The following is a 21,767-nucleotide window of genomic DNA, read 5'->3' on the forward strand; positions in this document are numbered from 1 at the left end:
AGAAAGAGGGAAGACTGGATCTTAAGTAAAGTACCACAACAAGAAACCTTAGGAGGCTCTATTTAAAATTATCACAAGTGGATAAACTGTTCAACTCCAACACAGATTTGGAAATAAGTTCCAACAATCTGGCTCACCCCTCCCTGGCCCCAACCAGCTCCCCCAGACTCTTCAGCTGCAGATCATTTTGTACATCTGATAAGAAAACCGATTGTTTGCTATTTAATGTGATATTTTAAATCAACAAAGATGCACGACAGTTCTTTGCCTTCTGTTATTTGTAACTACACTGTTACTACTCTCTTTTCTATATTCCAAAGGCTGTTTAAACCTCACAAAAGTTATGAAGTGAAAATATCATATGGTCTTTCCCCACTAATTACATGGTGGATTTTACACATTATTTAGTGTGTTTTTCAATTAAATAAATTATGTACTCATGGGAAGGAAGGGAAACAGGCTTGGTTCCCAGACATTCTTAAGCTGATCACAAAAGTCAGAACATATTCTATAAAGTAAAACTTAAAATAAGCCCCTGTTACTGTAAGTCTGTAAATTTATAACAGATTCAACTCACAGCTTCCTTTAAATCACAGAACTGCTCAAGTCTCAAGCGCAGAAATGTCCAAAATTTGACAACCAGTGTGAATCCCCTCACAAATGCACTCGCTACAGAGCATGACATAATTTGCTCTTGCAGCAGAAGTTTTGAAAAGGATCTCTCTTCTTTTACTAACACTAAAATGATTTTCAGGGTCTGAAAATTTGATTGGAAGGAGTTTGAAACTCCTGGTGCTATAAAAATATTTGGCCATCTTTTCCACAATGAAAGGAGTTTTACATTGGTATTAACTCTAGGAAGGAAAATAGAGGTTTGAAGTCTGGTCCAAAACAAAGCCTAAAATTAAAATAAACAAACAAACAAAAAAAAAAGAAATCAGTTCATATTAACAAAAAACTTATTTCTTTTTCACGGAACCAAGCTGAGCAGCAAAGATTGAGAAGAGCAGTTTTGGGTGGCTGGGAAGTTTTGAACTGCAAAACTCCTGGTCTGGGGCTTTTTTTTAGTGCTCCACAAAACACCACAAATATGCTACAAGCTCCTTTGAGTGGTTTCTTAGAACCTGGTGTTAAAACACCTCCACGAAACAGCTTTCAGCATAGATAAATGTGCTCCTGCAGAGCCAGCTGGGTCATTTTGAACTGTTAGTGCTCCCAGGCTTTTATTTTTGCTCCTCAGCTATTTGTTCTGCCCTTTGCTGGCCCCTGCCATGGATTAGAGGAGCATCATTGTCTGCTCCAGCCCCGACCTGCAGCTTCCTCACGTTCCTCACCCCCCCAGGTGTCCCAGGCAAGGCTGCTCCAACAGGATTAACTCATGCAATGGCTCCTGCAAACCAAGAGGAGCACCTCATGGCTGCTAAGAGACTGGTTAAAAGGCAAGGTTAATGATTCCTCACCCAATTTAGTCCCTGCAAACCGATTTCACAATGGAGGAGGACCCTTTGTGGCAAGCACATTTCTCTCCTTCTCAAAATTCTTCATAGAGAAATGAAAGAGAAAACAATTTCTATTTCTGCTCTTTGTTTTTCCTAGGTGGAATGTGTTTGGAGAATTATTTACCTGGAGTGAGTGCTTAATTAAATTCTAGTAAAGATTGTTTAAGCCTAATAGCTAATCTAATCTACCTGTGTCAAGATCCTCGAGAGAAGGTCACAAGTTGTGTTAGAGTTATAGTCAAAGAAAGTAGTATGTAACTTTAATATCCTCCTTTTATATAGTATATTAATATATTTTAGCATAGTTATAATAAAGAAATAACTCAGCCTTCTGAATTGAGTCAGATATTGTCATTTCTTCCCATTGGGTTCACCTGCATTTACAATAACCCTTGCTGGAGCAGCCAGTTTTCTACTACATTCCTTCAGCCAGGATTAAGGACAAAGCCACTTCTACCAGCAGCCATCCTGCAGGCACAGAAAGAGGCTTTACAAGTGATCTGATTATTTACCTGCCCTTGAAAATGGGGAGGGGAAGGTAAATAATGGCATTAGACCACCACAGCTTCTTGTACCAGGTTCACTGTCTGTCAGTCTGTCCTCCAGATCTCCTCCTGGAGCTTTGGTCCATTGTGGAGAGGAATCTTCTACCCTGCAGCTGGCACCTTGCCCTACACCTCAGATGCCTTCCCAGGTAGTTTTAAGGACTTCCAGCTTTGCCTAGGCCAGGTTTCACTTCTCTCCTTCTGGCTTCTCTCTCTCTACACAGAAAACTCCAAAGGATGGAAACCACAGAGCTGTGAAACGCTGAACAGCAGAGTCATCAGTGGGACCTTGTGTTAGGTAATAAATATTTATGTTCAGATCTGAAAGCAGATGCATTTCCTGATGCCTGTTTTCAAGGGAAAAGGACAGAGGCATCTCCAAAGTATGGCATTTCTGACAGATCCATGGAGCAGGAATGACAGGAGCTGCTTTTGGGGAGAAGCCTTCTGTGAGCACTGCAAGGGACAATCCACCCCATCAAGTCTAAGAGACCTGGATTTCATTTCCTGGTCTGTCACTGGCCTTACTGGGGAGTAGAGATGAATAAATTGTCATGAGATACCATGCAACCCTTTTAGTGGGGGCCACAGGTAACTGGAAAGAACAACAGTGACCTGATACAGATCCTGGTAATTTGAATTCATGGAATTTGAACTTGGTATGGCAGAGCCTCTTCCTTTCCCTTTCTCCCTTTCCTTTCCTTTCCTTTCCTTTCCTTTCCTTTCCTTTCCTTTCCTTTCCTTTCCTTTCCTTTCCTTTCCTTTCCTTTCCTTTCCTTTCCTTTCCTTTCCTTTCCTTTCCTTTCCTTTCCTTTCCTTTCCTTTCCTTTCCTTTCCTTTCCTTTCCTTTCCTTTCCTTTCCTTTCCTTTCCTTTCCTTTCCTTTCCTTTCCTTTCCTTTCCTTTCCTTTCCTTTCCTTTCCTTTCCTTTCCTTTCCTTTCCTTTCCTTTCCTTTCCTTTCCTTTCCTTTCCTTTCCTTTCCTTTCCTTTCCTTTCCTTTCCTTTCCCCTTTCATTTTTCCTTTCCTTTCAAGGTAAGACTGCCAGCCACTCACAGTGGTGACTTGTTGCTCCCAATGCCTGGCCCTGCCACCACTGTTCATTTCTCAGCTGTCCCCCAGAAGATCTCCTGGACAGAGTGATGAGAAAAGAGAAAATTGGCCAATATTTGCACTGCCCACTTCTGCTTACTCTCCATGCCTGACATGCCACTCTCTCATGAGATATTTAACAGTGGTTTAGCTCAATAAACATCCAAAAGCCCCCTCATCCACAGCTCTAAATGCAAACCATATGCTGCAGATGAAAACCCTGAAGATTATAATTAGAACTGTCCATTCAATTTAAACAAAGTCAAGAGTGAAAACTATTTCAAATTCAATAAACAGGCCATTTCAAAGTGTAGACACTGTGGAGGACAAGCTTAACAACTTAATTGACAGGTAAAGCTTCATTTCTAATCCTCATTTTGATATCATCTGTAGCCTCAGGAGTCAAAACACATCACTGCTCAGTGCTCAAAATATGCAGAGAAAATGAAAATGTCAGCTGAATGAAAAAAAAGGAAAAGCATCTGTTTGATAGCTGTGTAAGCCTGTGATATGTAAACTGCTTTGGAGTCAAGCAGCCCTAATTAGAGTTTCAAGGAATTCTTCATTAAATATAGAGAGACATATATACATACATACATACATATATATATATACACACACACATATACACACACACTTTAAGCAATTATTGAAACCAGACAATTTGCAAGAAAACCAGGTTATAGAGTTAAAAGAATGAACATGACAATTTCACAGGCAGACCTCAGACAACACTGTGATGTTTTCACACAGCTGTGTAGAAATACATTTTTCCATCTTTTCACAAAGCAGTTCGGTATGTTTTTCTCCACTCTAAGTATTTAAAACAAAAAAAAAAGAATGATCATTTTTAGGATCTTGGTGTAGTACACAGCATCTCAGCAAAGAAAAGCCAAAAAGGAAGAGTTGATAGGGTTACCAGCCCCTACAGTGGGGTTAGACTAATAGATATTTTGGCAACTGCACCCTCTAAGCGGCCCCAAATCCCATCAACATGAAACCCACACATATGGACAGAAACTCTCAGTCAAGAACTGTGCCAGGATAAGTGAATGGCCACATGAAATAACCAGGGAGTACAAGCTGAAGAATGACAAACCAGATGAAAGGGTAACTTAGGCTCCTAAATAAACCAAACCCAGCCTCATTCATACCACTGTTTCCAGCAGAAAAGAGGCAAACGTACCAGCTGTAAACAGGGAAGTTGGGAGGGAACCTTTTAAAGACAAATAACAAAATTTTAGGTGATTTCTGCTTAGGACAAAGACTTTGAGATCACCAGTATCATCAGCTACTGCAATGCTCCTGCAAGATTTTCTGATGTGGGGCGGAACAGCAGAGAGAATATTTGTTATAGGTCTCTCAATTTTTAAATACAGCTCCTCAGCACAATCCAGTTGGGCCCTGCTGTGAGGTGGGAGGGTGGCAAAGGAGGAGAGGATCTCTACAAGGGGCTGCACTTAATAAGTGACAGAAAGATACAGCCCAGACTCCTTGTGAGGACTCAGTTCTGAGCTGCATTCAGGAGGTTTATATGTTGGGCCATCAGCAGCTTCTCTCGGCAGGATATGGCAGTTTGCAAGAGTAGCTGTGGAATAAAAAGAGAAATGCCTGATGTGATGAGAACACCTGGATTTTGCTAGCAGCAATATTAATGCACACTTGCTGAGATCTGTGTCTGCTACAGCAGAATGCAGAGAAATGTGTTTTCCACACACAGCAGGTAAAACATGCACAAGAAAATTACAATCATGCAAACACCTTCATAACGTGGTGTTTCCAGCTTGCAGGACGTGTGCTGTGCTGGCTGGAAATACAGATGTGATTTGTGACAGGGAGGGCACAGGCTCCATTCAGCCACCAAGCTCCACCTCTGCCCCTCTAAAGCTGAGCCCACAGCACAGCCTCCAGTCCCTGTGTCACAGCTGGCTCCTGGCACTGCTCTACAGCCATCATTCATGGGTGCCTCTTCAGGTGCCACCACAAGCGCTGATCCCCCACTGGAGCCATCCCAGCCCCAGGACAATTTAAGACATAAATGCCAGGCATCCAAAGACAGCATTTTACACAGGTTTTGTTGCTGTGCTTCCCTTATGACATAAATCACATGTGACTCTGCAGAGATTCCAGCAGGAGAAGAGAGAAGTGACATGAACACACCCCAAACCTATCCATGCCAACTTCCAGAGCTGGATCCTAATCATCCATCACAGAATGGTTTGGGTGGGAAGGGACCTTGAAGAACTACCAGTTCTAATTCCCTTGCCACGGGCAGGGACACCTTCCTCTAGCCCAGGCTGCTCCAAGACCTGTCCAACTTTGAACTCTTCCAGGTACAGGCCACCAATTCTCTGGTGAACTTGTGTCACTGCATCACAATCCTCACAGGGAAGAATTTCTTCTCAGCATCTGATCTAAACCTGCCCACTGTCAGCTTGAAGACACTTCCCTCTCTCTTATCACTCCATGCTTTTGTTGCAAGTCCCTCTCCAGCTCTCTTGGAGCCCCTTTAGGCATTGGAAGGGCTCTGAGTTCTCCCCGGACACTTCTCATCTCCAGCCTGAACCACCCCAACACTCTCACCCTGTCTTTGTATGAATAATGCCACCAGGCACGGAAGAATTTATTTTCCTTCCTTTTTTCTTCCTCTTCCCCAGATTAAAATCCACATCAAATGAACCAGTTGATTGCTCCACTTTTATTAGCTGTTTCTGAACTCCTTGGCTGACACTGAATCCCTTTTGGGACAGGAACTGTTCACAAGGTTCTCAGGTGGGCTTTTCACAGAGCCAGCGTGCAACAACAGCAGGTTCACTTCAAGTTGTTCTTCTAATATATCCCAGCTAAAGCCCTCAGGTACTCCTGTAATTGAAGTCTGAGTAATCCAATATGATGTTGATCAAACTACTGATCTTTTAATAACGCAGTGTAGCTCTCCCAGCAGTTGCTATCTCGCTGACAGTCATGTCTGGATCGCTTCCTTTGGGCCAAGGCTTTGAACAGAGAAGCTGACGGGTTTCTGTTTGCTTTAGATTTTATCACAAATTGTTTTAAAGCTTTTTTAAGGTTGTATCAGATGGCTCATAAAATCCACAGGCGTTTCAATAATAATAAAAATTAAAAAAAAAAAGGTTGTTCTATTAGGTGTCCAGGTGAAGAACAGTATTAAATGCTCCCAAAGAGGAACACAAACACCACTCAGGAGCTGTGCTCTTTCCTGTCCCCGTACCTGCCGTCAGTTCTTGTTTACACAGCCTGTAGGCAAAGCTACAGAGAAAGCTGTAGCCACGCTGCACAATACCCTCCTCTGAAAGGCAAATGTGCACATTTTTCCTCTCACAACTTCCATTTAAAGTAGGAATTTAAGGTTTTTCTAAACCTCGCCTCTCCACACAAGAATAATTCAGCTGCAATTTGCATTTTCGATGTGCTCGAAATGAACACCAAGATGACTCATGTGCTGTTTATAAGATGCCTGTATTTGCTGGTAAATACCTTGCTACAAACAAGCTATAATTTAAGTATTCAGAAGTCTTGCTTCTGCATAAAATTACTACTAAGTGTAATTTTGGAGACCATGACCAGTGCTTCAATTTCAGGCTTGCAAAGCTCTTCCTACACAATGATTCTTAAAAGTACGAGTGGATTTTCTTCTCTGATAACAGCAATCATTGTATCTCTGTAATTGCAGAAAAGATTACCTGGCTTTTAATTCACATTAGTCAGCTCCAACAATACTATGCTTCTTTCCTTTCCTTCAAAATAAACTAATTATTGTCAATCAGCCTACTGGAATGTTAACATTCTCTATAACCTGCCTTTCAGATGTAGTCATAAATGCAAAAAACTAGCTAATATAAACTAATCAGAGCTCTAGAAATATTTCAAAACATATTTGTGCTGCAGTCTATCATTTTTTGTCACATTATTTCCAAATATTATCTTTCATCTGGACAATAACAGCCTTTTCATATAGTTCTATAATGCTTTTCATCTAACTATTCATAGCTCCTCGGTTAATTAAAAGCATTAAGTCCCTGAGTAATACGGCAAACACTGCAATATTTCTGAACTTTAAATGTTCCCACTATCAAAAGCTGATCAATACAGCTTTATGCATCAAGTGGTGTGGACAAAGAAAACTCTCCAGGTCAGTTTTTTGGGTTTTTTTTTGCCCACGCCCAACTTTGTTGTGAGCACGAAGTCACAACAGCAATACCTGGAGTCACTCACAGAGGAACCACAGAGGGGGTGACAATCGCTGTCCCTACACATCCCACGACCTGAAGGACATTCTGTCAGAACTCAAAATGTCCCTCAGACATTTTTGGATGTTCCGGGCCCAGCTCAGAAGCATTTGAGACCCTGGCAGGCAGCTGGAAACAGCTGTGATTTTGGATTTGAACCATGGAATGATTTACCAGCCTTGCAGGAAGAACAAGAAGTCACAGAAGTTTAGATATTAGAGTAGAAGTAGTCACAAAGTAAAGGGAAGAATTTCTGAGTGCTGTACAGGGGGGTTTTTACTTTTGTACATGGGGGTCAGAAGTTTTAAGATGGATTTGGGATCTGGGCCTGCCCTGTCCTCCCTCTTTCTCCTTCCTTACCTCCATGTTCTTGTGATGTTGGCACTCACAGATTGGTTTAGAGTAGAAAAGCACCATTTAATATAGGTAATAGGCATTGGGGAAAAACTGTAAACATGTAACATGTAATGTACCATATAAAAGATAGAAAATCACCATTTAATATAGGTAATGGGCATTGGGGAAAACTGTAACCATGTAACACATAATTTACCATATAAAAGACAGCAGCAGCCCTGGGCGGGGAGAGAAGAAGCAGTCGGAGTCAGAGAGGATGTCAGGGTGTGTGTGTGCCTCTGCCTGAGCTCTGAGCAAACCACAGCAGCTCAAGGAGAAAAACTTTGAGATAACTTGCAATAAACTGCCTTTGTCAAAACCCCAGCCTGGTTCAGGGGTTCCGTGTGGTGGAAAAATCTCTCCTCCAACCCGTGCTTCCAAAGAAAATCTCTGCAGCCTCTTGTAGTTCAGTCTCAATGCAGTTTATTGCAAGTTATCTAAAAGATTGTCTTCTCTGGCTACTGCGATTTGGTCAGTAAAAACCCCTCTGTACAGGTGTTAAAACCCCCCTGTACAATACTAAAAAATTCTCCCCTCTACTTTGTAACTACTTCTACTCTAATATCTAACCTTTTGTGACTGCTTGTTCCACCTTCAAAGTCGGTAACTCATTCCATGGCTCAAACCCAAAATCACAGCTGTTTCCAGCTGTCCACCAGGGTCTCAAATGCCTCCAACCAGGGCCTGGAACCTCCAAAAATGTCTGAGGGACATTTTGAGTTCCAATATGCCTTGAGACAAACAACAGAAGACTTCTGAGCTTTTCTTTGAAAGCACAGGTTGGAGGAGAGATTTTTCCACCACTTGGAGCCACCCCCGAACTAGGGTGAGCTCTGGCAACATTCCTCCCCAAGGATGATGGCAAGTTGAGGTCCCTGCTCCATGTTTGCTTCCAGCTGGTGGAGCTGGAGGAAGAGGAGGTAGCTGGAAGGCTGGGGAGCAATCCCTGTGCCGGGTCTGTGATCAGCTGTGGCGCACGGGGAGCCGCGAGCGCCGTACGGCAGCGCCGTGGAGATGGGGCTCTGCGTGTGCTGTGACACCCAGAAACGAGCCTTCCCCTTCAGATCAGGGACCAATAATTCACCTGATAACTGGAATGCAAAGGGAAAAGGTGCCAGTTTTCCCCGGGGTACGAGCAGTGCTGTGCTTTCTGAGACGCTGGGAATGTGCGACACGGTGACAAGCTGCACTGCACCTAACCCTGCGGAGTCCTGACAAAAACTGAGAATTAAACTGCCAGGCCCACGGTTTGTTTATGCAAAAGGCTGTTATTAAAATGTTGCAGCTGAATTAAGCGTTCAAAGGCAAAAATCTAGGCACCAAAAAACAAGCTCCGTAGAGAAAAACAGATTTACCAAGATTATCTGGAAATAATCATTGAATCCTTGAAATATAAGTAGGCCCAGTCTTCCCCAAAAGTCAAGGGCTTTTGGGTAGGACTTTTTCAACTGTTGCTTTGGAGCCTTGGATTAGGATAACAATACCCTTGACCCAACTGGTGCGCATAAAACTCCTACTTAAAAAGTGACTGCAAACTGACTCAGCCTGTTCTCAGCCCCGATGGATGGGAACACGTACCAGGATAAACGAGCTGAGCCTCCAGTGGCAGCGCTCACTTTGGAGGGAGCTGTCATAACTGTGAGCCTGTCTACCCCGAGGGATGGCAGATGTGAGAATCTGGGTGGTTCAGCTCGCAGCCGCCTTTGTTCGGTGTGGGAGGGAGGAGCGGGGAGCCTTCAGCAACAGCCAAGCAGGAATTGGGAACAAACTAAAGCAGGGCAATTAAAATTCAGCAATAAATCAATTATCAGAGCATCAGATGCTCTTCTCGACACAGAAATACTGTGAAACAGGTGGGAAGTGTCTCTTCTGGCCTGAGTAACGTGTCCCTTCCCTGACTGAAGAGAAACAGACACAAAATTTGGGATTTGCTGAGTTTAGTATTCGATGTATTCAAATAAGATTGAGAAGGTTTGTGTACCTGGGTGGTTCTTGCTGGGGAGGGCTCACAGAAAGCAACGTTGCCCAGACCAAGCCACTGCCAGCCTGGAACAAGCCCCCGAAATTCAGCTCAGGCTCCTGCCTGCTTGGGCTAGCCAGGAATCAGCACAAATTAATTTTAAAACTCCAATCAGCTGAAGTCAGTGTTACCCTTACTACGACCATGTTGTCATTTTTGCTACTAATTTGGAGGGCTTTTTTTGCTGCAGAACTACCAGGAATAGACAAATGCAGACAGATGACACAATTTGCCTGGGAGAGTGTAACAGCTCCATGCAGCTATTGATCCCAGGGAGAGCACGAGGGAGGTCAGAGGAACCTCCAGCCATCGTTTTTTCTCAGAGAAATGCTTGAAATTGAGAATTCCGAAAGAATGACTTGGGAGTAGAAATAAAATTGGATTCCCCATCAGGTTTGCAAATGTAAAATATCTCCAGCAGTTTCTGCCCGGAGCTTCTCTGCAGCCATGCACAAAAACCACACAGTCCTGCCTAAATCCAGCAGTCTCCAGAAAACCACAGAAGTCTGACTGCCAAACAGTGTTTATAATGCACAATTAATCCTTAATCTCACTTAATACAGTTCCCTCTATAAGAGAAGTAGGGGAACTGTTTTTTTTTTTTTTTTGTTATTACCAACTGGGATCTGAAATCAAAAGCAGTTATTAAGCTTTTTACTCATGACTAAAAATAATGATTTGACAGGTAGGAGCAATCATAATTAATACTTAAATGCAAAAACAGATATTGCTTCTTGTTGAATTCACTTTAAATATAAGATATTTACCAGTATTCTGGATGTATAAACTAACAGAGAAGAAAATGCTTACTCTCCACCTGCCCTGGCGGATTACTGTGAGTTTTTTATACTTTGAAACATAAATACTTGAAATTATCTGACTTAGCTCTAAAACCTCAAACTAAAGTCCCAGGATACCTGAGAGCCACTAAAAACACATTTGGAAAAATCAGAAATTAGGCCTTACCTTCTCTCCTCTCATAAGTCTTTTTCTTTTGCCTATTCTTTTCTCTTCTTTTTAGAATTGCTGTAAAATTCCAATATCCTGAAATGCCTCAGTTATCAAGATGTTCCACCCATGGTCTGATAAGGTGAAGAGGTGGAATTGTCTATTCCCCTCACTCTAGGAGGCAAATATTAGGTGGAGAGAGTAATTCACTTACAAATAATTAGATAATTGTGAAAAAAATCCTGCAACTGCATTTATTTCCTTGTCTCAAGACAAGGTCTTGAAATAGAGGAAGATGAAGAGGGTTGGGTGGCTTCACCTCATCTAAGAGTGACTTCACTTGAGTGCTGTAAGATTTGAGCTCAGCTGGTCTGGTACTTGCTACATCTGGAATAAGAACTGGTACTGTTTGATATTTGTAAAATATATTCTCCTTGTTCTCCTTCTGCTGAAGTGTTCCTGGCAATAAGTACCTCAGTGTCATGGCCTGCCAACAATGTGTGTGGAATCAAGTGCAACTGTTAGAGTGAAGATCATGCAAAAGCATCCTGAATGCTTCCAGTAGACTATTTTCTCCTGTTCTAATAAAAAATAAATAAATATAATTAAAAATGCCTTGGCATTTCCCTCCAAGTGCATGGTATTCTGTCCTTCAGTTTTTAATCACAGGACATGGCAGACACCTATACATTGATTTGCTGGGCAGGGAAAACAGCCCCAATGCAGAATTAGCATTTGTTCTCTCCAATAAAACCAGAATTAGACAAGAGTAAGTTGTGTTTCAGACCTTATTAACTTAATAAATGCTGTCACCATATTAATAAACACTTTCTTGCTCTCAGACATGTCCCTTTTAGCCCACCATTAACTCTTCCAAGGCAACAAACAGTGTTTGCAGAGTTCCCCCCTGCCCTGGGACCAGGCTCCAGCAGTGACCCCTCCATTTCTCCATTTCTGGGGTGACCAGTGGTGGCCCTGGCACAGTCACACTCTGGCTCTGGGGGCAGCTGCTCCCAAAGTCCCCCTGGCAAAGGTCTGGAAAGCTGCCAGAGCTCCGAGGTTTGACTGAAACCCCCAGGGAGGGGGCTACAGCCATTGCAATATCACTCTAATTAACCAAACAGGAGCTCTGTCTCATCAACAGTTAATCACAGGACTTCACTTGTCTCTAAGTTCCTGCAGTTGCCTTGACAGATGAGAGCACAATAATATAAATAAGAAATGACAGTTTACCAAAGAAGGTTAACATAAGGCCACGACCTTTTTCTACTTGACTTCTGCAGCTTATTCATGTGTGAAAACACGCTTTTGTAGCTGTAGCTTCAGCATCCCTTACAGATCTGGACTTGTGCCAACAACTGAGCTTTAAAATTACCATTTAAAATACCATTTTAAATGGTATTTATGCTCAGAAAATACCATTTCTGCATTTTGCGATGCTCGAGTAGAACTGCTTCGCATCAGAATAAAATATGAAATGAGGATATCTCTGCATTTCACAGCCTGTCTCCCTGACACAGTGGTGCCTCTGCTCCACAAACAAGGAGGCATTGGGCACACACCCATCTCCTCTCCCTTCCTCAGACCAGGTCACACCTTTCTGAGCAAACCCACAGCCCCTGCCCGGGCTTCCTCAGGAACAGCACACGGATGCACAGGGCACAGCATCAGCCTGACAGTCCTACACTGGTAAATGTCAAATATTAATTTGTCACATTATTTGTGCAGCGATTTAAAGCCAAATCCTGTCTCATCATTCACTTCCATCAGGCACACGAGGAGCGGGAGGGAAGCAGGAGCTTTCTGTCACAATCTGAAATGCCTGCGCCAGGAGCTGCCAGGAAATATTTCTCTGTCAGAGAAGCAAACTGAAGTTGTGAGCATGAAGGCTGGAGAGTGAAAGCTGCAGTACAACATGGAGATAATTAGTTTTGAAAGGCTAATCAGGTCACTGCTCTGGCTGGCATTTCTATAGAGATGCACAAGCCTCCAGCTCACCACAGCTTGCCTCTCCATACGAGTATTCCTCACCAAAATGAAGTAAGACCTTACAAACTGCTTAACTCTGAATGACATTTCCTGCCATAAGAACCCCCAAAGAGCCACAAAAGATCCCTACAAATAGCCAGGAAATATCCCTACAGCCCTTGGAATGAGGACAGACCCCACAGCATGGCTCTGTGCTGCCCAATCCCCTTCCCCATGTGGGTCCAACCAGCCACAGAATCACTCAAGAAGGAGGTTTAATCAAAGCTGCTTGCAACAACTATTTTAAGATGATCCCACTTATTTTGTGCTGTTTTCTGGTGCATATTCATGGAGCCTTGTGTCTTGCACACACCTCTGACACCCAAGAAGGTGGAGAAGTTGAGCACTATCAGCTCTCTCAAGCTGTGAAATTAGGCCTTTGTGTCTCCAAAAAAAATTGCCCTCAAACCTCCAGCAATGCTTGATTAAAACAGCATTGCACTTCAGTACGCTGTTTGTTAGTGAATTTTTATCCACTTTCCCTTCCTTAGCATTAAGCAGCTACAAATGGCTAAAAAAATATTTAAAAAACCCCAACAGTTCTTTCCTGACAGAAAGAACTTTCCCTTTTGTCAGAAGGACGCTCTACTTTGTTTCTGAAAAACACGATCAATCTTTCCAGTAATAATGACTCGCTGAATAAGATCTGTGCTACTTCCATGCTGCTTTTCTAACAATACACCTTATTTGTACCTTGGCTTATAAAAAAACCCCGTACACTGATCGATCATTGCAGGCACCAGTGAAATAAAACCAACCACGAGACAAATAATGGGAGCAGAACAATAGTGAACATCTATTTAATGCCTGAGTTTAGACTAAGGGGTAACATAAAGCACAATGATGCTATAAAGGCAGAAAGAATGGAACAATCCAGAACAACAATAAACTTTATTCCTCCAAAACCACTGGTTAACCTGAATGAGGAGCTGTTTTACTCTTGTCTGCAAAAATGACTCCTTTGAGCAATGCAGGGGCATTAATAAAACCACAGTTCACGCCCTGGAAGGATTTCAGCAGCACTCACAGTTTTGTTTGAGAGCTCACTTTCCCCTCAAGTAGTAACCAGCCACTAAATTACTCATATTGCAACACCTGATGGCCAGAAGTTGGCTGAAGCTGGCCTCCTTGCAGGTCAGTACAGCCAAATTCTGCCATTGTCACCTCTGCAGAAGTTCAGGTGTATTTAGTGACACTATCACATTCACTCTGTTGTATGACTTGCTTCCAGTTCATTGTATTTTTCCATTTTTGCCTGAAGATTAAAAAAAAAAAATGGCCTTAAAACAGCTAATAATATATTCCCCTGCAATTCCTGGTCAGATAGAACATAGTACAAAAATCAAATACCTTAAGCTCTGTTTGAGATTTTAAAGACTGTCCAAAAGCTTGAATTTAAAGTGTATTGTAAGAACTGAATTGTGCAGAAGGAACACTAATTTGACTAACTTATTAAAATAAGACTAGTGTAAAAGAAAAATTGCTCTTGCATGCTAAGGATTATGATGAGTAGGACTCCTGCTTTCAAAAACCTGGGGGTGTGGTGAACTTTTATGCACTGAAAGCAGCAAGTAGTCATCAAAGCACAGACCTGTGCACTGGCCCATGGGCATCTTGCCAGTCAGTCTCCCAAAGAGGCAAGAGAGGTGAAGTAGCAGGGATCTGTGAATCATAAATGATATACCCTGGGTTGAGCTCTCCAAAGGCCAAAATGAAAACATGGAGGACCATAATTAATTACTTCAATCAAAATAACATAACTATCTACAGCTTATATTCACTGTCAAGGTGGATCTCAACTGACAGGCTGTCATAAAAAATAATTCTATTGTCTTTTAGTGAAAAAAGCAGTGCAGCCAAATGAATTTTTAAGTTAGGATAAATCATATGACCACAGACAAGAAATACAGTGCTTTATACAAACCTTTAAAAGTAGCTGGAAATGGTAAAATGAAATCTTGGAAGAAGGGAATTTGTGAGACACTGTGCAATGGGAAAAGTCAGAGAACACAGTTTCTTTTGAGAAGATATTAATACAGGTCATGAAAAGCTACCCTGAGATGAAAAAAAAATCATCACTGATGCATTCACTGCAGCACTGAAAAGCAGGGGAGGTCCAATCCAGGCCCACAGCAGAGCACACCAGGTGATGTGGCAGCACATCCCTGTTACCTGGGTCAGAGAAGAGCTCAGGAAGAAGGAACTGCCTGGGCCTGCAGCACAGCACACCCTGGGTACCTCACACCTGACTTTCTGCAACCCCTGATGCTGCACAAAATGTAGTGACTGTAGGTCAACACATCACCTGGACTTGTTTACACCCACTCTGCTTGCCAGTGAGCCTTTAGGAAGTCTGACCATAATTCATTATGTGTTCTAACATAAGTTTTTGCATAAGAACGAATTTTACCCTCTAATGCACTAACTAGACTTAAATTTCCCTTAGGAAAAAGACAAATGGGTTTACATAGCATGTGGTTTTAAATCCTTTTTTATTCAGTTAATCTCTAGCTGTGGAATTGTGATTGAAATATGAAAATGTATGTGTATTTTCTGATAAGAACCATTTTGCTTAAGAGACAGATGAAATATTATCAAGTGTATACACTTTCTTCAAGTTTTTCAACTGATGACGGAAATCCCATAATCAGAACATGGCACAGCCAATCCAGGTTAAGTGATAACATTTTTTTCAACAAAACAAAACAAAACCCCAACCCTTTGAAGTGTTCTTACAGTTACATCTTCATAATCCAGACATGAGAAGATCTGCGCTCTCGACAACTCTGAGCACACGCTCTCCAGCCGGCTCCACATAAAAGCCACCATTTCCTTCCCCTTCCTAAGTCTGATTCCTTCCTAGCAGTGAGACAAGGCACAAAGCATTACCTGCACAGGATTTTCCATCTTCCCCCAGCCTCTGGCCAGCTGGGCACTTGCAGTGGTAGCTGCCGATGGTGTTACAGCAGCGGTCGTGGCAGCCGCCGTTCCCCGTGCTGCACTCGTTGACATCTGCCAGGAGGAAGCACAAGCAACCAGTGAAGAGAGGGCACCGACCACAGCACCTGAAGATCTGGGGGCAGTCGTGTCTGACTGATGTGAAAAAGTGAGAAAGTTTCTGAGATGACCAGCTCGGGACCCTGAAGCAACCCCCGGATCAGCGACTCCCGGGCCACGCTGCTGAGCCCCTCCGCTCAGCCAGGCTGTGCCAGGGGAGGTTTAGATTTGGTACCACAAAGCATTTCTTCATTGGAAGGATTGCCTAGCACTGGAAAAGGGTGCCCAGGGAAGTGGTGGAGTCACCATCCCTAGAGGGATTTAAAAGACAGATATCATAGAATCATTACTGTTGGAAAACACCTCTAAGATCCTCAAACCCAACCATTAGTGGATGTGGCACATGGGAACATGGTTTAGTGCAGGGGCTTGGCAGTGCTGGGTTAATGGTTGGACTCAATGGTCTTAAAGGTCTTTTCAACCTGAAATATTCTGTAATTTCAAGAGTTGCAGGGGTGGGATTTTCCTCCTCCTTTTCTAAACAGATGAGTGCAGAGCCTACCTGACACCAGCTTCAGGCTCTACCCAGCTCACCAACTTCCACCTCTGGAACAACCTCTACACAGTTATTTCCAGCAGCCTCACTTGGGTATTAGGTTGCTTCTAGAAGCAGTGGCAGAGATAAGAAACCTCTGAAAGATGGTAGGATTTTAAATCAATTATGGTCCTGCTTTCTGTCAGGTGCTGTTATCTACACACATGACTTATTCACCTTGTGAGCTGGTGTTTTCCTGTATGCAAAATAGAACTTTACACATTACAAATGAAGAGCATTAAAGGACTAAATGAAAAAAAAAAATGTAAATAGACAGCTAGTGGCAGAGAAATAAATCAATAGCAAAGACCTTCCCTTACATACCTACTTAAACATCCTACATATGAAATTTCAAAGAAATATGATAGAAACCACCAGGCCAGCAGTGCTGCTCTGCTGAGCAGGAGCAGAAACAACAAACAGTATGGAGGTGATTTCCAAAATAGAAAATTTGTTCAAAGAGGATGGTAAACGTAACAAGCCCAGCAGGTATTTGCTGCACTGATTCCATGCACAGTGAACTTGGGAAATTCCTTCTCACTCACTTTGCTCTCTGAAGTGTTCATGTCCCACATACACCCAAGCCCAGCAGTGCAAGGGTAAGCAGGAATGGACCTGTGTGAGAATAATGGGCTCTGGGGAGCTTGGCTTTAATTTTTGGGCAAATGTCTTGATCTGCCTTGGTGGCAGAGACGGGGCTGAGGGACATGCCACCTCCTCAAAGCCCAGGCTGAGGGTGCTGGTGACAAATTTGATATGCCTTTGGCACTGGGAGAGAGCTCACATTGCTCTCAGGTGAGACAGCAGGAAAGCCAGGAGGAGGAGGATTGAGCAGCAGAAGATAAGCATCATCATGACTGTAAAAACCACAGGCAGTTACTTCGTATTAGTGGCACTCCTCATCCCAAAGGGAGGAATGAGGCTTTAAAAAAAACCATTTAATTAGTTTGCAAAGAAAAAATAATCAAAAAAAGAATTTCACATTCATGCAAGAGAGGTGAGAGCCTTTCGACTGCAACCCTTCGGTGTTAAAGGGTTTCACTAAGATTGACCAAGGTTTGTTAGTTCTTTGATGAGCTCAAGTCTCACTTGACTGGTTCATTTCTGATCCTGGCGAAAAGCCACAGGTTAAAAGAAATTTTTGAGGAGGTTTCAGACTATTAAAAAGCTAAAGGAAAAGTGTATCATGAAACACCAACTTTTGCTGAAGTGTAGCTGAAAAGGCACAAACCCTCTAAAACCACCTCATTTCTCTACAGCTTTAGATTCAATGCAATGACCGACAAAATGATAATTTCTTTGTCCTCAGCGATACTGGAAAAACACTGGCAGGCTATAAAGAAATAAAACAAAATTCAGTTATCCCAGAGCTACACAACAAACCAATTCCTAACTCGCTTGAAGCCAACGAGGCTCTTCTCCACTTCACGGGAACGCGATTCAAACAGAAACTTTTCCAGCAGAAAAACACTCCCCTCCCCTCCTCCTCTCCAAAAACAAACGGCACCAAAATAACAACGCGCGTCTGCTCGCTTCTCCTCGGCGAGAGATGGGGAGAACATATGACAGGAGGCAGATTTTGGACGTGTTCCTCCAAGCTCTGGGAGGAGGCACGCGAGCGCTCGGCGCCGCGCGGCCGCTTCCGAGGGGTTTGCTCGCTGTGCCTCGTGGTGACAAACAGCAGCGAGCCACAAAACAACCCAGCTCCGCAGCTTCCACTTCTGTTCATACTGACAGGATGAAAACTAATAAAATCTCCTTGCTCTTTTCATTATTTAAACGAAATTGAGGGAAGAACTGCTTTATTTTTTAGCGCCCACAGTGCTACGTGACCTCCTGGTGTAAAATATTGACTGGGCGAGGTGGTCTAGGATATACAGCCCGATTTATTAACACCAGTGTCTATATTTTGAACCAAATTATTGGAAGAAAACCTTTCTAGCTGAGGAGCTCATTATTATCCCCTTGATTTCACCAGGGTATAATCCATTCGGAAGTGTATAGTGCTGTTGCATGCTAATACATAGGAAGCTTCTCCTTTGATTTCAGAGTGTTCCTGTTAGCAATTAAAAATATTTTCCTTCCTTGTTCAGCATAAAATGCTGTGGTCCAGCTATTGGTGCTGCATGACTGAAAACCTCATTTCCTCCTCCTTCTAAGCCTACCTTCTTAATGCTCTGTCCAGGATTTCCTTGTCTCTGCCTTAATATTTGTTTTCATCTTCTGATGACATATTTTCATGCCCTTTCTTCGCTGCTTTTTACACCAGAAACCCACCACTTCTTCTGCTATATTCAGAAAACTTGACTTTCCATCTCCATGTGTCTTTAAAACAAACACCTTCTTTAAAACTGATCATTATAAAATAAACTGTGATTTAGTTTCTGAGTTAAGACACTAAGAAAAGCTTTTTTGATACAGCTTTATTAGAGAGCAATCACATTAGAAGGAATATACTGAGTAGGAATAAATCTCACCAGTTTTAGCCCTAATATGATGAAAATTTGCTCTCTAAGCATCTGCATCCTTTGCTCTCCTGTCTCCTGTTCAAGACCTTCCCCACTGCCTGCTCCCTGCCAAGCTGTTTTCTGCAACTCCATAATAAAGGTCAGATGTTGCCTCAGCCCAAAGAAGCACAAAAATAAATGATCAGAATGTGAAGTAATAAAGAATGTGGTTTACATTTGTAAAAGGCCGGGTCATAGAGCTTTTACAAGCCACAATCAGCTGTTCCATATTCCTAGAAGAGAGTAGTCAGGATTTTAAAATCCAATTACAGTTTTGCCATTGGAAAAAAAAAGAAAAGAAGGAAAATCAAAACAAACTCAACAAAAACAATCCTGTCAAATGATAAATTTCTGTCTGCTTTCCATATTCAATGTCACTCAAGGTCGCAAATATATTTTGCCTTTTGAATAGTGAGCAAAATGACAGAAAATTTCTGACACGTAACAAGTCTGCCACGTTAGGTCTGACAAAAGTTCAATGTTATCAGGCCTATCAATCTATCTGTAATGACATGCTGTAGGCACTTCAAAAAAAAAAAAAGTGATGTTTGCTACAGCACTCTTTCACATTTATTTATAGAGCCAATGTTGCAACACAAAAACATTATCCATGGGACATACTGGATGTGAGCCTTCAATCTTGCCATAGGAAAAATAATTGAAAACACCTTGCATCTAGATTAACTTGATATTAACTTTATATATGATCTGTCTAGTGTATATGTGTGGGAAAAAAATACACAATGTATTTTAAATCCAGTAGTATGTTAAAATATGTATTGTTGACATGTGCCCATGTCCCACACTCCCTGCACTTGTGGTATAATAGACAGAACTATGTGAAAAGGTGTCTTTTCTCCAAAAAGCTTATAAAATACTTGATATGGATGGGAACATCCCTTTTTTTTTCATGAAGCTAATCACCTTTGCCCAATTAACCCTGCCTAGAAGCTACATACTAAATGGAGAAGGACAATTCCAATCCCTTCATTTCTCTGTTCTTGTTAATGCTATTCCATCTGAAAATGTCACACATGCTCAGCTCCAGGGAAAACAGCCCTTCATCAAGTTTTTATGAAAATGTAAGCAATTTCAGATTTCTACAAAGAAATGAAGGTTTTATGTAAAAGCAGACAGTGGACAAAGTGGTTTTCATTGGTAATTCCAGCTTGAAATCTAGCAGCAGTGACCTGCTCTATCACTCGCTCTCAAAAGTAGAAAGCAGATGAAGAGAAATCAGTGTGAAAAGCAGAAATATGTGCTGGCATTTGGGCAGAAGTCTCTCCACTGAGCTGCTGGTGAGGGCTGCAGCTCTGCAGGGCTGCACCTGGAGCTCAGTTCAGCATCTCTGGAAGCCAGTGAGGGACTAAACCTGCCCTGGGCACAGGACTGGCCAGAGATGGGCAAGGAGAAAGCACCTGCAATGAGCAGGGGCTCAGCTCTGCAGCAGGAAAACCATGAAGTGAAAGACCATCTAATTTTGGCAAGTTTTTATGTTTAGATCCATGGAACACAGCAGTTAACTCACTGCCTACAGGTTAAGGTAGTTTTATTTTCCCCATACAACAAGTTGAATGCCATATTCATTAATATAAAGACTAATTTTTAAGATAACAAAAGGAATCTCATAACTGCCACACAGCGTTTAAAACCCATTTTCCAAGATTTCTGTATTTATCTGCTGTATAAGAGCAATAACTTTACTTATTGAAGGCAGCCACATGCAAATTTGCCATGTGGGTGCCCAGTTTTGGGGCTAACCTGTGCTGTGACCCTTGAGCCACCAACTCCAGCATGTGTCACAGCTCCCTGGACTTGAAATAAATCACTGAAGTGGAATAAAATCTGTAAAATCATTGCCATTGTTATGGCAATCCTGCCTGAACAAAGCCCACCAGCACAGAGTGAGGAGGTGATTTTGATTAGTTTAAAAGCGTTAGGGTAACACACCCTGCTTCAATCAGGGGTCACAGCAACCACAAAATATTTATTTACAGGGAAGACAACATCCCATTAATAACACTTGGGACCTTCTCCTGGGGACTATGATGAAGATGGGTGGATTTCAGGAATCTAAATATTAAATATCTTTAAGAAAGCAGTTTGATTCCTCTCTCTAACAGGCACTGGCAGCTTCTATTGACTTTTATAGCAATTTAGAGATGTAAATTTCTAACTCAGAAAACACAAATGCTGTTGGGCAAAATAAACCAAACCCTCACCCTCATAATGGTTAGGATCAAAGTCTAAATATAGTTTACCATGTGCACCTCAAATGCTCCTATATGCATACTTTAGTATATCAGAGAGCCTGGCACACAAATGTGTAGAACTGCAACTACCTTACAATTAGCTTTTATAAGGAGGTATGATAGGCAAGTGTCTGCATGTCACAATGCCCATTTGACAACTTCTCATACATTGATCTAAATAACTTGATTCAAGCTGAAGATCAAAAAAAAAAAAAAAAAAAAAAAGAAAAAAGTACCTCCTTAAGTTTTACACACTGTTTTTGGGTTTTTTTAATTACAGCTTGGATGGTCTGCAACCAAAACCATATGTCTAAATAAATCCTGAAACCCGAGAAAGTTGATTTGAACTTTAAAGGCCTCACTCACTGCTACAATGCAATGTAGCTCACATGAGCACATGTGTACATATATCAACATTACATATACGTATCATAAAATGAACAAATTCACTGGACAGGTTGCCAGGCACAGCACTTGCACCCCAAAGACTGCACGTGTCTTTTGGCTCCCTGCAGAAAGCTCTGCAGCAGTTGTCTCTGAGCAGTAATTGTCTCTAAAACAGGAATTACATACATCACTTCCAGCAGTAACCATAAATTACCCACCTGAATAGCAAACAAAGCTGCTCGTTCTGATAGTCAGC

At 42.2% G+C, this 21,767-nt stretch overlaps 1 protein-coding gene across 1 annotated transcript in view; it reads right to left on the reverse strand.

The window, feature by feature from the left end:
• Positions 1 to 21,767, reverse strand: part of LOC110480370 (uncharacterized) — a 197,460-nt gene that overhangs the window by 77,015 nt on the left and 98,678 nt on the right. The window contains exon 5 of the mRNA XM_077785741.1: positions 15,663 to 15,785. Coding sequence (XP_077641867.1) covers positions 15,663 to 15,785 — 123 coding nt within the window. The remainder of the gene's footprint in view (positions 1 to 15,662; positions 15,786 to 21,767) is intronic.

The sequence above is a fragment of the Lonchura striata genome, chromosome 10, assembly GCF_046129695.1.
Source record: "Lonchura striata isolate bLonStr1 chromosome 10, bLonStr1.mat, whole genome shotgun sequence".
Taxonomy (NCBI): Eukaryota; Metazoa; Chordata; class Aves; order Passeriformes; family Estrildidae; genus Lonchura; species Lonchura striata.